This window comes from Pterocles gutturalis, unplaced genomic scaffold, assembly GCF_000699245.1.
Source record: "Pterocles gutturalis isolate BGI_N339 unplaced genomic scaffold, ASM69924v1 scaffold8367, whole genome shotgun sequence".
In the NCBI taxonomy this organism is placed as follows: Eukaryota; Metazoa; Chordata; class Aves; order Pterocliformes; family Pteroclidae; genus Pterocles; species Pterocles gutturalis.
Genome location: NW_010115247.1, coordinates 30,654 through 44,293, shown reverse-complemented (window position 1 = coordinate 44,293; position 13,640 = coordinate 30,654). Strand labels below are relative to the sequence as shown.

General features: G+C 36.7%; 2 protein-coding genes across 2 annotated transcripts in view; one reads left to right on the top strand and one right to left on the bottom strand.

Moving 5' to 3' along the window:
* Window positions 1-276: 276 nt before the first annotated feature.
* On the top strand, window positions 277-6,888 carry BCCIP (BRCA2 and CDKN1A interacting protein; the record flags this gene model as incomplete). Its single annotated transcript, XM_010075116.1, has 6 exons — window positions 277-351; window positions 1,026-1,106; window positions 2,240-2,329; window positions 2,842-3,029; window positions 3,709-3,886; window positions 6,480-6,888. Coding segments are annotated over 6 exons (783 nt in total), but the record flags the coding sequence as incomplete, so codon positions are not given.
* A 287-nt stretch (window positions 6,889-7,175) lies between these two features.
* DHX32 (DEAH (Asp-Glu-Ala-His) box polypeptide 32) overlaps window positions 7,176-13,640 on the bottom strand; it is a gene marked incomplete at its 3' end in the record, with an annotated part of 20,368 nt that continues 13,903 nt past the window's right edge. Inside the window, exons 7-11 of the mRNA XM_010075115.1 lie at window positions 12,489-12,680; window positions 10,737-10,890; window positions 9,468-9,651; window positions 8,422-8,603; window positions 7,176-7,305 (exon numbers count right to left, since the gene is read on the bottom strand). Coding sequence (XP_010073417.1) covers window positions 7,176-7,305; window positions 8,422-8,603; window positions 9,468-9,651; window positions 10,737-10,890; window positions 12,489-12,680 — 842 coding nt within the window. The remainder of the gene's footprint in view (window positions 7,306-8,421; window positions 8,604-9,467; window positions 9,652-10,736; window positions 10,891-12,488; window positions 12,681-13,640) is intronic.

Below are 13,640 nucleotides of genomic sequence, written 5' to 3'. Positions count from 1 at the left end.
TTAATTGTATGAACCAGACTGCAGGAACAAAACGTTAAAGGTTTGTTCACAACACAGTTTGTGAGTTAGTTTTAAGATGTTACTTTCACAGATACTCTCTAAAAATTGCAGAATAAATGGTAAGTGTAGCAATTGCTGAGATTACTGAAAGGTGGAAGTTAGTTCCATTTCTGATGTTGACCATTACTTGTCTTCAAGTTTCTTATTGTTTATCTTTGTTTTGATATCGTTTTTTTGCCAAGTATGTTTCATATTCTCTATTTTACTTTTTCGTAGGAAGTGAATATTGAATTTGAAGCGCATTCCATCTCAGACAATGACTATAATGGGATAAAGAAACTGCTACAACAGGTACCTTGACGTCTTGGTTGATGTGTCCATTAATAAATAATATCTAAGAAGTTATACAAAGTTATCAGTTCACATTGTCTGTATTGATCCGTAGTTTTACTGTGATTTAGGTCGTAAAGTTTCAGTAATTCCAGCCACAGTGAACATGTGTCTCCTAAAACATGGTTTCAAGAACTTCACCCAATGAACTGCAGGGCTGTTCTTCCACAGTGTGCATAATCTTTCTATCTTCATTGTGTTAGTTGCTGCCCAGAAAACCTGTTCAATGTTAATCAGCTTCCTGGAGTTTGTATTTTTTTGTAAATTACAGCCCTTAACCAACAGACAAGTAATGTGTCTGTTCAATGTGGCAGTTTGCAGTTTTCTTTTGCCTGTTTCGGTTGTAAACCAATGTTCAGCAAGCATTTAGATCATACCAAACTCAAAAGGATACCAAGTGTGCAGAATGTCAGCTTGTGGAGGGTCAAGGAGCGAGCGCTTCAGGAAGCTCATTTTCAGTCTTTACAGTGTTATGTTGAACAAATTTAGAAAAGCAAACTCACTAAATGGAAATTAAAAATGGAACAAGGTGTTGCATAACAACTTAGAGAAATTACTGACTTTAGTTTCTACTAAGTGGCCCGTGATACATCATCCGGCCTAAAACTTCTTAATACTTGTTTCTTATTTTCCAGTTGTTTCTAAAAGCTCCTGTTAACACTGCTGAATTAACTGATATATTAATACAACAGAATCATATTGGAAGTATTATCAAGGTAAGACAGAATTTATGTTTGTAAATGAAGTACAATACCTTTTATGTTGAAATGACAGAACAGACTTTCAGAAGGGGATCCTGGCTTTTTAATTTGTATGCTTTCTTGCTTTTTTGCTTTGAGAACAATTTTGCTAGGGGAGCTGAAATTTTCCATGCCCACTTCCAACCAAACAAGGAATTTTATTGATTATTTTGTTTGGTTTCTTTTTGTGTATGGAAGGCGTTTCACTTTTCTCTCTGAATTTTGGTGTGGTAGAGTAATAATGCTGTAAATGCCGTGGAGAAGTTTGTTACCATCTCTGTAAGAAATAGGACCTTGTGATTTCCCTATATTCTCAGGATGTAGAGAGATACAGACCAAAAATATCCAGCATGCAGTTTGTTTTTGTGCAGAGTTCGTTGGGCATAGGAAACGATCCTGAAATGAGCCCTGAACAGGTTCTGTTACGGCAGTGGAGCATTCTGCAGAGGCTCCTGAGTTACTCCTGGCCAAGGAAGCTGTTCAGAACTGTATGGTGCTCAAGATGTCATGGCCATGCTGCTTTCAAACCCAAACAAGCTGCCGCCACAGCACAATTGTGCTGTTGTACCATGGTGCATATCATTGCTATACATTCCCTTTGTGTCCTGTGCCAACAGTTTTTCCGCTCAAGTTTAATATGATCCTTATATTACAACTGCATGACCCCCAGTTCTTTCCCCAAGTTTTTCATTGAGGAGTTTTGTTGAGCTTTTTGTTTCACTCTCTGTCAAAGCTCTATTGCTCTATGGTTTTTAAGACTTTTTTTTTTCATTAGAAACTGAAGAAAATTGGTTTTGCTTAAGATATTGCCATCCCTTGTACTGAAATGCGGCTTATTATGTGTGAGCTATCAAATTTTAGTGCCTTTCAGAAGATCTGCTGTAGAAGATCCATGATCTGGCTCTCTGTATAGCTGGCTGTAAGAACACAGACATTCAATGATGCGGCACTTTCATAACCGTAATCAGAATTTGTAGGTGGTGTGTTTGTACAGATTACCTAGATGGTTGTCATCTGCTGAGCATTTTCTGGGAGGAAAAACATTTCTTGCTACAGAGAGTGGAAATAGAATGTCAATATGAGTTGTTGCTTTTTCTTTCATTACATAGCAAGCAGAAGTCCAAGAAGACAGCAGTGACGATGATGATGATGATGAAGTCTTTGGTTTTATAAGCTGCTTAAACTTAACGGAAAGGAAGGTTGGTATTCCTCATTAATGTCTAGACAGTAGTAAGTGAGACTGCATCCTTTTCAAGCCTAGACAGCTAGATTAGGATTTTGAATTGCACCATGGAGGACTGTGGTCTTAAAAGTTGCACATCATTTAGCTTTCTTTTGGATTTAGTCCTGCGTAACTTGTTGAAGATCAAATATAAAGGAAAGACTGGAATAGAGAGTTTAAACTAGGTCTAAGGGTAACTGAGCTGTCGGCCTCTTGTCTTTCTTCACTTTCATCTTTTGCAGCTTTTGAGTTTTCCTGTTGAGTGCATTGGTGTTGCAGCTTCTAGCTGCCTTCCTCTCAGTTAAGAATCTTTGTTTGCCCTCAGCTTCAGGGTTGGTAAATAATTTCAGAGAAATTGTAGAGTGCTTTAGAGACCACTTAAGGAAATTGCCAGAGGCCTGTGGAATATTCCCTTGACGTTCACATTCAAGGTTTTCTTGTGTAAATAATTGTTCTATAATGTAAAGAAAATATACCTTTTGATTCTAGGGTACACAGTGTGCTGAACAAATCAAAGAGCTGATTCTAAGTCGGTGTGAGAAGAGCTGTGAACAGCATGTAGTTGAACAACTGAATAAGCTCCTAAATGACAGTACTAAGCCTGTGGGTCTTCTACTAAGTGAAAGATTCATTAATGTACCACCACAGATTGCTCTGCCCATGCACCAGCAGCTTCAGTAAGTTTGTTTTGGGTTTGTTTTTTTGACATGATGTTGAATACTACTTTTTCTTCATATTTTTTTCAGAAATCTTGTATATATAGTACTGTGTTAAGACAGGGGATACTATAGATATGAGTAAGATATGAACAGAAAATAAATATTTTCATCTCATATAAGGTCATAAAAGTTAATTTTTAAATATTTTTTTTTATCTTCAGGCTTCTCAAACTTTAAGATAGAGGAAATAATTTAAGAATATGTGCTGTTCTACTGCAGAAATAGCTGTGTGTATATTATAGTTTGCATTGCAGATTATTTTCATATTGATCTAGGAAAATTTAGAAATGAGAACTTTTTTATAGAATGATGATAATGAGCAACTTGGATGTTTCTGCTCAGGTGTTAATGTCTGGCTCTGGAATGCAAGAATAGAACTGAGAAACAGTCTTGTAAGGTGGATGAGTTCTGGCTCATGAAAACCGTGTTTTCATTAATTTCAAGTAAATGAGGGAAGCTAGTTAGGTGCTGGTTGATCTCTGCCAGTTCGTAGATTTGTATCATAGGCTGGGTGATAGTAAGTAGATGAGTCCACTGAGATACATGTTATATTGTTTCAGTGCCATGTTGAGAACCAGGAAATGATGTTGGATAAGGATGTGAGGATGTGTATGTGTAAACATTTATTTATCTTTAGGAAAGAGTTGATGGAGGCACAAAGAACGAACAAACCTTGTGGAAAGTGCCACTACTACCTTCTTATCAGCAAGACCTTTACAGAAGCCACAAAGAGCAATTCTAAGAAGAGGGAAGGGAGAAATCAGCAAAAGGAGGAATTAATGTTTGCAAATGCAGAGGAAGAATTCTTTTACGAGGTAACGTGATTCTTTTAATTTAAAATATTTGTTTTTCTTTACATATCATAAAAAAATGTGCTTCACCTTAAATTCAAGGGGAGCTTTTAAAAAGATATGGTCACATATATTTTAAATCATCTTTTTTTAGAATAGTATCGAGAGATAACCAAGCAAGTTATTTTTGGGTATTGAACACAACACCTTTTGTATTTAGAGAATCATGGTGAGGTGTGCCATCTTTAAGTTCAAATTATTAAGTTAATCGTCTGTATTGGCATGAATTTACTAAAATGTTATTTGTGTCAAGTCACAATCAACCTGGCTAGAAGACGGTATGGTATGGACTGCCTGTGGCAGCGTTACTACCCGATAGCATCTCCAGTGCAATGACGATAATGGAAAAATTCAAAGAATATCTGAAATAAGCAGAGACATTAGGGGAAAGATAAGGTGTCACTTTATCTTGAGGCCAGTGTCTTAGCTTCAAAGAATTAACAAACTTCATCTCTTTAGTCATATAGCAATGCTGAAGAGATTGAATTGAATGTAATAATTGTCAGACAATTGTCAGTTGCGAAGCTCTGCGTTCATGTCATCATTGTTGGTATTATGTGGAAAGTTGATTTATCTGTTTCTGTTTGGATACCTGTTACTTTAAAAAAAAATGCTCAGAGTAGAAAACTTTTGAAGATCCAAACAAGTAGCTGTCACTTCCCTTTTCTGTCTCTATTCTATTCAAGACAAGTATATTAATAAAAAGTGCTAAAGTACTGAGATGAAATATAGGATATTACTTCCTATTTCCTAAGGCAACCTGTCTACACGACTCTGCTGGTCCCAAGCCAGATCACGAGGGGGGAAGATGCAGGAAATTAAATTCAAAATGTACTTCAAAATGCAAAGAATTTTTCATTGTTTTTTATTTTTTTTCAAAGCTTTAAAAATATTATTCTACAACATTACTGCTTTGTCAAAAGCCCATTATTTTTCATTTCTGGCAGTGCCTACAGGATAAAGTACTTGCACGTGCATCATATGGTTAATGGCAAAGGTTGCAGTTTGTAATCTTTCATGACATTCTCTGTTAGAGGCTATAGTATGGCTGTGATTTTATTTCTTGGGAAGAAGAAAAATGTAAGTGGGTGAATTCATTGTTGCTAGAGGGAATACTGTTGTAGCCTCTACACAGTAACAAGTTTGGGATTTTCTTTTTGTGTTTCTGCCGCAGCAGCTTTGCCAACTGAACTTGAACTCTGTAAACATGTTATTGAAAAACTGAAGGGGAGAGATCTGTCATGCCCATGTGTCCACGGGTGTGATGTTGTAGAAGGCCTGTTTTGTTTTTATCTCTGTTTTGTTATTTTGAGTGGCATTTTAAAGAGTTATTGTGTGCTTTTCTCTGAATTGCAGAAATTTTCAACTCAAGTGGATAGACTCAAACTGAACATGCTTTGCTTTTTAACAGTCTTTCTACTCTTTTAACAAATTTATTTTAAACATTATGGAGGATATTAGATTCAGTGGGTCTCTGTACTTAGTAATGTATATGTGTTAAATTAGTGTTGGAGTGTATATCCTCCCTGATCACACATAACTTTAATTAGATTGCCATAAAACAGTATTAATTGCGGTGAGGCAGACACTTGGAGCCGTATAAAACAGAGAAGCTTTTTTGCAGTTGTCAGTTCCTTGTGCTTTATTCTGTTCCTTCAAATGTTATTGAGGGAACAGAAGAAAAAGCTCTGTTATAACCAGACTTGGAACTGATGAAAGAATTAGGGCTTCCATTGCTCAAATTGTTCGTTCTTGAGCAAAACCACTCAGTTAATTTGATAGTTCTTCCAAAATTAAATTTACAACCTTGAGACACTGTTAGTAAATAGCAATCCTGAAAGGAGACTGGAACTCAACTTTCAGTGCAAAGGGAAGAGGTTAGGTAAGTTTTTCTACTTAGGAGTTCAGTTTATACTTCTTTATCTGACTTGTGTGAGAATGAGAAACATTTGTTAGGTAAGTTTTTCTTATCCATCAGGCATTTTGTCTGGGAAAGCTAATAAAAAGACTGTTCTATCTGTATGCAGTATATATCACTGAAACGAAATAATACACGTTATGGACACCCACCTATTTGAAGAAGCATCCTTTATAAATATGCCTTTCAATGGCTTTAGCTGTCTAGAGACTTTGCAAGAGCTTTTTGAAATTCTGCTCAGGATAGCTTCTAAGGGTCGGCATTTCATAATGTGATAGTATGGAATGAGATGCTGCCTTAGAACCGTCCAAAGTGAGGCACAGTAAGCATAGAAAGGGGGAATTGATTTTATTTTTTTTCTCCCCTCTTAGGTCATTTTTCTGATACCAAACTATAATGATAGAAATAATTTTAGAATTTAATATTAATTATATAAATTCTGTGAGAAGCGAATAGTTCAAAATGCTTAATAGTAGATTGTCTTGTAGGGTTTTTTGGTGGACCTTTTGAGAGGGAAGAGAATAACTTCTTAATAAGCATGTGCATAATAGAGTCGTTATTTTTACTTTGTTTAGATGATGTCTTATCTTCATGCTAATTAAAATTTTTAATTCTAATGCGTTTATTTCTGTTGTTTAGAAAGCCCTTCTGAAGTTCAACTACTCTGTCCAAGAGGAAAGTGACACCTGTTTGGGCGGCAGATGGTCCTTTGACGATGTACCAATGAAACCTTTGCGGACTGTTATGATAGTTCCAGCTGATGGAATTAATGTAATTATGGATAAACTCAAAGACTATCTCTCACTCTGAACTTCCCTATGAACACTTTTTTATAAAGCAGCCATGCAGAGCTATGACTTCACAATATTTTTAAAAGATTGCTGTTGAGTTAATGGTTTTGTACTGCTCACATGCTTCCTGTGTACACTTAGAAAACAAGTAGGTACAACTGAAAATATCCATCAAATTAATATTTTAAAATATTGTGTCTTATTATACTTTGGTATCATCATTAAGCAGTCAATAAAAACTCAGTCTTACAAGAAAACTTAAAGATCTGCTCAGTATGTTTTTAACGAAAACTAAATCCTATATTTTTGTCAGTAAATAACGCATGCAACTCCTTTTGTTAAGAAAAGTGCTTTTTCTCCGTGCTTCTTCTGTTAAATCCATGTCAAAAGTTCAAAATAATTACATGGGTTAAGATGGGGATGTGTGTCGCGTATACTGCTTTTATTTAAATTGCCCAACGTATGATAGTTCAGTCTGAAATCACTGAATAATACATCTTTGTTCAGTGGGAGTTTGGGGAAATTTTTCATTTTCTTTGTTGTCATTGTTAGTTTTCTGTTCCTCCTTCATGGCTGAAACGGGTGACAAGTGATTGATCACTTCCTGCAGAATATCTTTACTTTCACTAGGAGGAAGATTGCTAAAATAATACTGAGGTACCAGCTCCACGAATCTGGTGAGGAAATAAGAAAAAAATATTATTTTTTTTAATTGAATTTTGAAATGTTTGAGTAACTATTTCCAGGCTTGTACAAAAGACACCAGCAACATGCTGATTCATACAGCTGCGAAGTTGGTATTTCAACTCAAAACCAAAACTCCCTATTTTTGGTTCAATAAAAGCATGATAAAGGCTTCCTTATAAACATTGAAAATAGAAGAGATAAGGACAGTGAAATGTATGTATATTCTCAGTGTAAAGAGATTTTAACAGAAGGAAGATTGTAGTCTTTTCTTGAATCCATAAACCATTGATACGGGGTGATTGAGCTGGCTGGGTTCATAAGACATGTCAAGACAAAAGATTCGCTGGAAAATAGCTTTTCAGGTAACAAAGAAATTTCCAGCTAGATTAATCTACCAATACACTGTTGGGTTAACTCTTCCTTGAATTTTTTCCTGTATATTTTACCTTGTAAGAAACTTTTTGCTACTTTTAAGATGTGTTTTCAACAGATGAATTGATTACGGTTACAGTGGCAGCCATTAACACGTTAGGAAGTACAAAAGGCTGACTTAAATTATGTTTTGTTTTGCATGAAAATAGAAAGGGCAGAAGATCACAGTTCTTCCCTTTTTTAATGGTTCTGAGGTCTAATTCAGTGAGTGTTCTGAACGAAAATGAAGACATCAAGCAAAGCTACACACAGTGACAGAACAATAGTGGCAACAATGAAATAAAATCTATTCCACATATATTCACCAGTGAATATAAAAAGCGTGTAAAACAACAATTTCTTCACCTTTCCAGTGATGCCGCCTCCTCTTGCTTGACTAGGTATGAAGATTGACCTTTCCTCTTATGTCTATTTTACCGTGGTTTTTTTTTTTCTTTTAAACCAACAACCCTACCTAGAGTGAATCAGTTATGCTTGGAATGTTTCTCAACAGAACCAGAAAGATAGCTGTCCTTATGACAGAGATAAAGGACATGGAGAAGGTGACTGGAGTTGGCTTCTCCAGGTGTTGCCCTCAATGTACACACACATCCTCACCCTGTCTGTGACTTTATGTTATGCTTTTGTGGTACAGGTATGAGTGAAGAAACAGTTTCATCTTTTTAACTTACAGATTGGGTGATATCTCGGAGACGACTCTGATGGAATTGTCTTCCAGTATACTAAACTCATGGAATAGAACCCACTCAGGAATCCTTCTGGTGTTATAATATGATGAGAAAGGATGAAGCTGGGCCACTTGTCTGTGTGTTAACATTAGATAGTTACCTGAGCCATCTACATCACGAGCAATCTATAAAAAAATACAGAGAGTTATCGATTACTTAATTGAATGTACAAGATGCACAGATCAGTGCCTATTATTTTTAAACTATTAATTAAACTTGTATTCAGATTCTTTCTGAGCCTAAACCTCTTCCAAAATTTCAGTGGGAAAGCTAGGGACTGGATACTGTGAAATGAGGCTTAGTTTTAAAGAACATGTTGGTCTGTATATTTGAAAGGAAACTGGAACAAATGAGGGCAGGCTTATACCGTATCTGAACTTGGCTTTAGAGGGTCTGTGTGAAAATAGATGTATTCTGAAAGAATTAGAAGACTAAAATGCAGCGTGTAGTAGGGCACTTGAAGTAGTGGAGTGGAGGAGTCATTCTTCTATTTAGGTGGAGCATAGTGATGCAAAGGAAAGCATGCTTTGAAGTGGGAATGAATTAATCTTTCTGGTTTATATTTACATCTACAGTTAGAGTACCTCATTTGGCTGAGATGAGGAAAGCTGTATGTTATATGTACTTAAACATATTCAGCAAGTCAGTTCTATATTTCCAGAGTATTTTCACAAAAGCCATCTTCAAAAAAGGAAATAATGTCTGGGAGAATATTGTAAGTTGAAGAGGTTTTTGAGGTAAAAGAGTTCTTTGAGTGAAAGGCATATTGACAGTTTTTCTCTTGCAGTGAAGTGTGTGGACTTCATACTGTGATAGCTGAACCCCAGAAAGAAGATTGGAATTGGCAGAAGTCTTTGATACACTGTGGAAAAAATAGCTTTTATCCTTTCTGGTGATTAAGAGATTTCGCTACCTAACTTAAGTTCTCGGAAATCATTCTATATAAGTTAACAATGCAGTGTAGATGAAACCACAATATTTTTCCTTACGTGCATAAAGTAACCAGATAAGAGAGATTTCTTAATGCTGAGTATATTTTCTTTTGAGCCAAAGTCTGGTTCTGAAATGGGAAGTTCAATACGCTTCATAATCTCTACTAGTTCGGCTCTGATAATTTCTGCCATCCTCAATGCAGAACAGCTTAGAAAATAATCGCGACACCATTTCTCATTGCTGTAGTCTGTGGAGGAAAAAACAGTATTTTAGCTTAAAGCAAAGTCTTAGTGATAGGTACTATCCACAGAGATACTGCCCAGTAAAATGCTTTTTGACTGGTGCAATAGATTAAAAACATTTTGGAGCGAGTAGCTTGTTAGAGCTGTTCAAAATTACGATGACAAGAGCCACATGGACAGCTTAGGTTCATTGATGTTCCTGATAAAACGAGTGGGCAATACTTGATATCCTTACTTAGTTTTATAGAATTTAACTATATCTTTCTGAATTAAAATATTCAAAATCCCTTACTTTGTATGTGAAAAGTTCAAATAGAATGAAGATTTCAAATAGAATGAGTAGCAACTCTGTTTTCAGGTTTTCTGGATTCAGGCTAGAATACGGAACTGAAATCACATCTGTAGTGCTGCTGATGGTCCTGCATGCTGGGGAGGGAGAGGTTCTCTTGGATGTCTCTCCAGCATTCAGTGTGACTAAACCTGAAACAATCCTACTGTCCTGTCCTAAGTTTTTACTTCGTATATGTAAATTTATCACTCCACTGTCTAGGTACTGGACTCAGGCTAAATGAACCTGAGCAAGATGTCTGAGCACAGGAAAATGCTGTGAAGAGCTCCTGTCTGCTGGGCAGTCCTCTGGCTTTTCTGTGGTTTCCTGTCCATGGGAACTTGACTACTTTCATTTTTTCCCCTTTAACCTTCCTTTTAATTGACAGCTATTGGGGGAATACCTCCTCAACTGTTTATGTCGTTCACATCTTAAACCTAGATTTTGTGCTCTTACAGAAGGAACCATCATTCTGGTTTTGTACGATGTCACTTCAAATGATAATTGTAATAACGCTTATGTGTCCTTGTTGAATGAGGTACGCTGTCCTAGGTTATTTTCAGTTAGTTAATAAATGTTCATTTGCAATGGCTACTCTGTTAGGTTTCTCCCTGCAAATTAGAAATTCTAGAAGGAACCATTCAAAAAAGGTTAATGAACTAAATGCTAACAATGACTGTTCAGATTTTTGTTTTGGTTTGGTTTTTTTCCCAAATTGTTTACAGTGTGCTTCATTTTGCCTGGTATGGGCACACTTACATTGGCTTGTGGAGTTTGCACTGGCTTCCTTGAAGGCGTTGAAGACATTGATAAGAGTAAAGTGATCTCCTGCAGGGTGTGAGAATTTTCGCCAGCAGGTAAGAGCAATCTCTTCTGTTCCAGGAGGTGCGTGTAAGAAGCAATTAGGAGCTTAGAAAAAAAAAGCAAGCCAGTGGTTATTAAGACATGTAGGTGCATGCACAAATAGTAACTCCGCTGGTATTTTTTGGTTTTTCCTTTCTCAGTTCCCTTTAATGTTCAATGTTGGGTTGCTGCCATAGAACTGAATCTGTTGCATTCACTAAGGTTTTATTTATGTGGATATTCTTTCGATACCTTGTTTAGTTAATTAGTGCTGTAAACTCCAAAGAAGGTGAGGAGCTTTCTCCTAGACTGATGCCAAAAGTGTTTTGTAATGACACGATCCAATTTATCCAGAATCCAAGCAAATGGTTTATTTAATATAGAAAGAAACCAAATCTGTGGCTGTAATGCCTTAATTTGCTCCTATAGGTTGAAATTTGTGCCTTCCAGTGCATTTTACTTCTGTTGTGTAATGGTGTCTTTCGAGATGGGTGAGCTTTTTAAAAACTCAAGTGTGCCTATGCTCAATCATTTACATTTGTTGTATGTACTTAAAAAATTTTATCACAAGTTTAGGCTCACTATTAAAAATCAAGCCAGCTCAGGCATAAACCCAAGTTGTTCTATAAGGAGAACAACTAATGCAGCTTGGTGTCCTGTGGGTTCGTGTCCTTGCTGCCTAAGGCTCCTCACCAGTTTCTGGGCTTAGGATATTCCCTCTGGGCAGAGGACAATAACACCATGGCAAAGCATTCTTTAAGGCGAGGTTAAACTGTGGCTGTTGAGCAGTAGATAGCTCTCAAGCATTGGTTCTATGCCACGGTTGTGCCATAAAATCAGTAGCATGGTGCCGTAGAGAGAAGTGAGACAGCTAAATGTTGCTGGAGGCAACATCGCTATGTAACACTGAGACCCGAAAGAATGGAAGTGTAGCCCTGTCCTGCAATATCTGGTCGGAATCCTGAGAAGTCATCATCATTATTTGCTGTTTGAACTTCTGGAGTCACCCTCCTCTCAGTTATGCTAAAACCTTTGATTTTGTGCGTCTTTGATGTATTAAGATTTCAATAGCAGCTTTCACATCAAATGAAAGAATTTCTTTAGTTAACAACCTTCTAATATAAATGTTCTTGCTCCAGACTTCATGTGTCCAGTCTCTGGGGCCAGCTGGTTTGTCTCACAGCGCCATGTGGGAGCAGACTGATCCATCAGGACAGAATGCTACGGATACTTAAGGTTATGTTAGTTTTATAAAATCTTTGAAGTGGAGAAACAAGATCACAAAGTAATTCTTTGTAGGTCAACAGTTCAATATTGTTTATAATTAGAACTTCCCCTAATTTGCTGCTCCAGTCTGTAACAAATGTACATGAATGTGAGATAAATTTCATGCTGAAGGGATGTTCTGTGTATGCTTTTTGACAAAAGGTTGGAAGCTAATGGGGCAGCTGAAGCATGGAAATGGAGTGCTACTTATGAATTCATTACTTGTGTCTCATTGCATGCTTAAAGTTAAGACTTAAACAGCCAAAGATATTCATTTACTTGAATTAAGCCGGATGTGAACAACAGAAGTTTGCCTTTGGGTTGCCCTTGTGAATAGACTTTGAAAGCATCTACGTGGATTTGGCAGGTGGCCCAAGTAAGACATTATTTACAAGTACCTGTTACCATGGCCGCAATGGTGAGCATTTCGTCAACACACTCAAATTCACACGAAGCCAGAATTGACTTTGACAGTTGTGGATCCAGGGGAAATTCTGACATAATTATTCCAAATTCAGAAAGGTTGCCATCATTATCCAGGGCTGCTAGATAATCGAGGTCTTCCAAAGCCTGCATCAAGCTTTCAGGAGCTAATAAAAAGGAACGATAATGCAAATTATTGAGAATGGCTACATGTGAATGAATGTCTGAATTCTCATTATAATATTTCAGTTGTCTGTTTCCGGTGCGAAAATGATAACAATCAGCTTCTATCATAAAATTCAGTTTTGATCAATGGCTTTTGATCATAAGCTTATTCTGTAAGGGGTATCTCCACAAGTCATAGGTGTATCTTCCTCTTTCATGAATGAGGGTGAATGAAATCAACAACGCACAAGATTTGAAGATAAAGAAAATGGCTTATACGCATGGACATAAATATGCCTTTTTCATCAGTTCTCATTACATCTCATCAGTTATTTCTCAACAGACTGAAAGATGGCATTTGCAGTAGCTCTTCAGAACTTCTTAGCTGAATGGGAGTAAATAAAGAAAGTGTTTAACAAAGATTCTACTTTCTCATCCGGTATCTTGCTGAATTTCTCCTTTACCATATTTTTTTCCACTATTTTTCTCTTGTTTTTCTACATCTGAGGCAGTGGAAGACAGAATTAGCTTATGTACACCCTAGCCCTTTGACTGTTACTGTCTGCTTTTAATTTTGATAGACAGTGCCAGAAGAATGTGAAGTGTTATTCTGACATTTTTTTTTTCAGATTAAAAAAAAAAAAAAGTGTTTTCTCAGGGACACTTGTTCTGCTGAAAGAATAGTGCAATGAATTCAGACCCTCACAGTTGCAGTGATAAGAAAACATGTCTGAAAGAACAGGATTAAGCAAATCAATACTTAAAATGAGAACTTGAGCAGGTCTGTAGGAAATTTGCTGTTGATGGAAGTAGGTCCCTTTGGCAAAACAAGCATAGAAGAGCTTTGTGTGCCACCGTGGTAGCTGGAGAGAGTGAACCTGAGAGCTGAGTAGAAGTTGTCAAGTCTACGCTCTCCAAAAAGTAGTCGCTAGAGCGTGAAAGACATTGGTGGAAATCTGGGA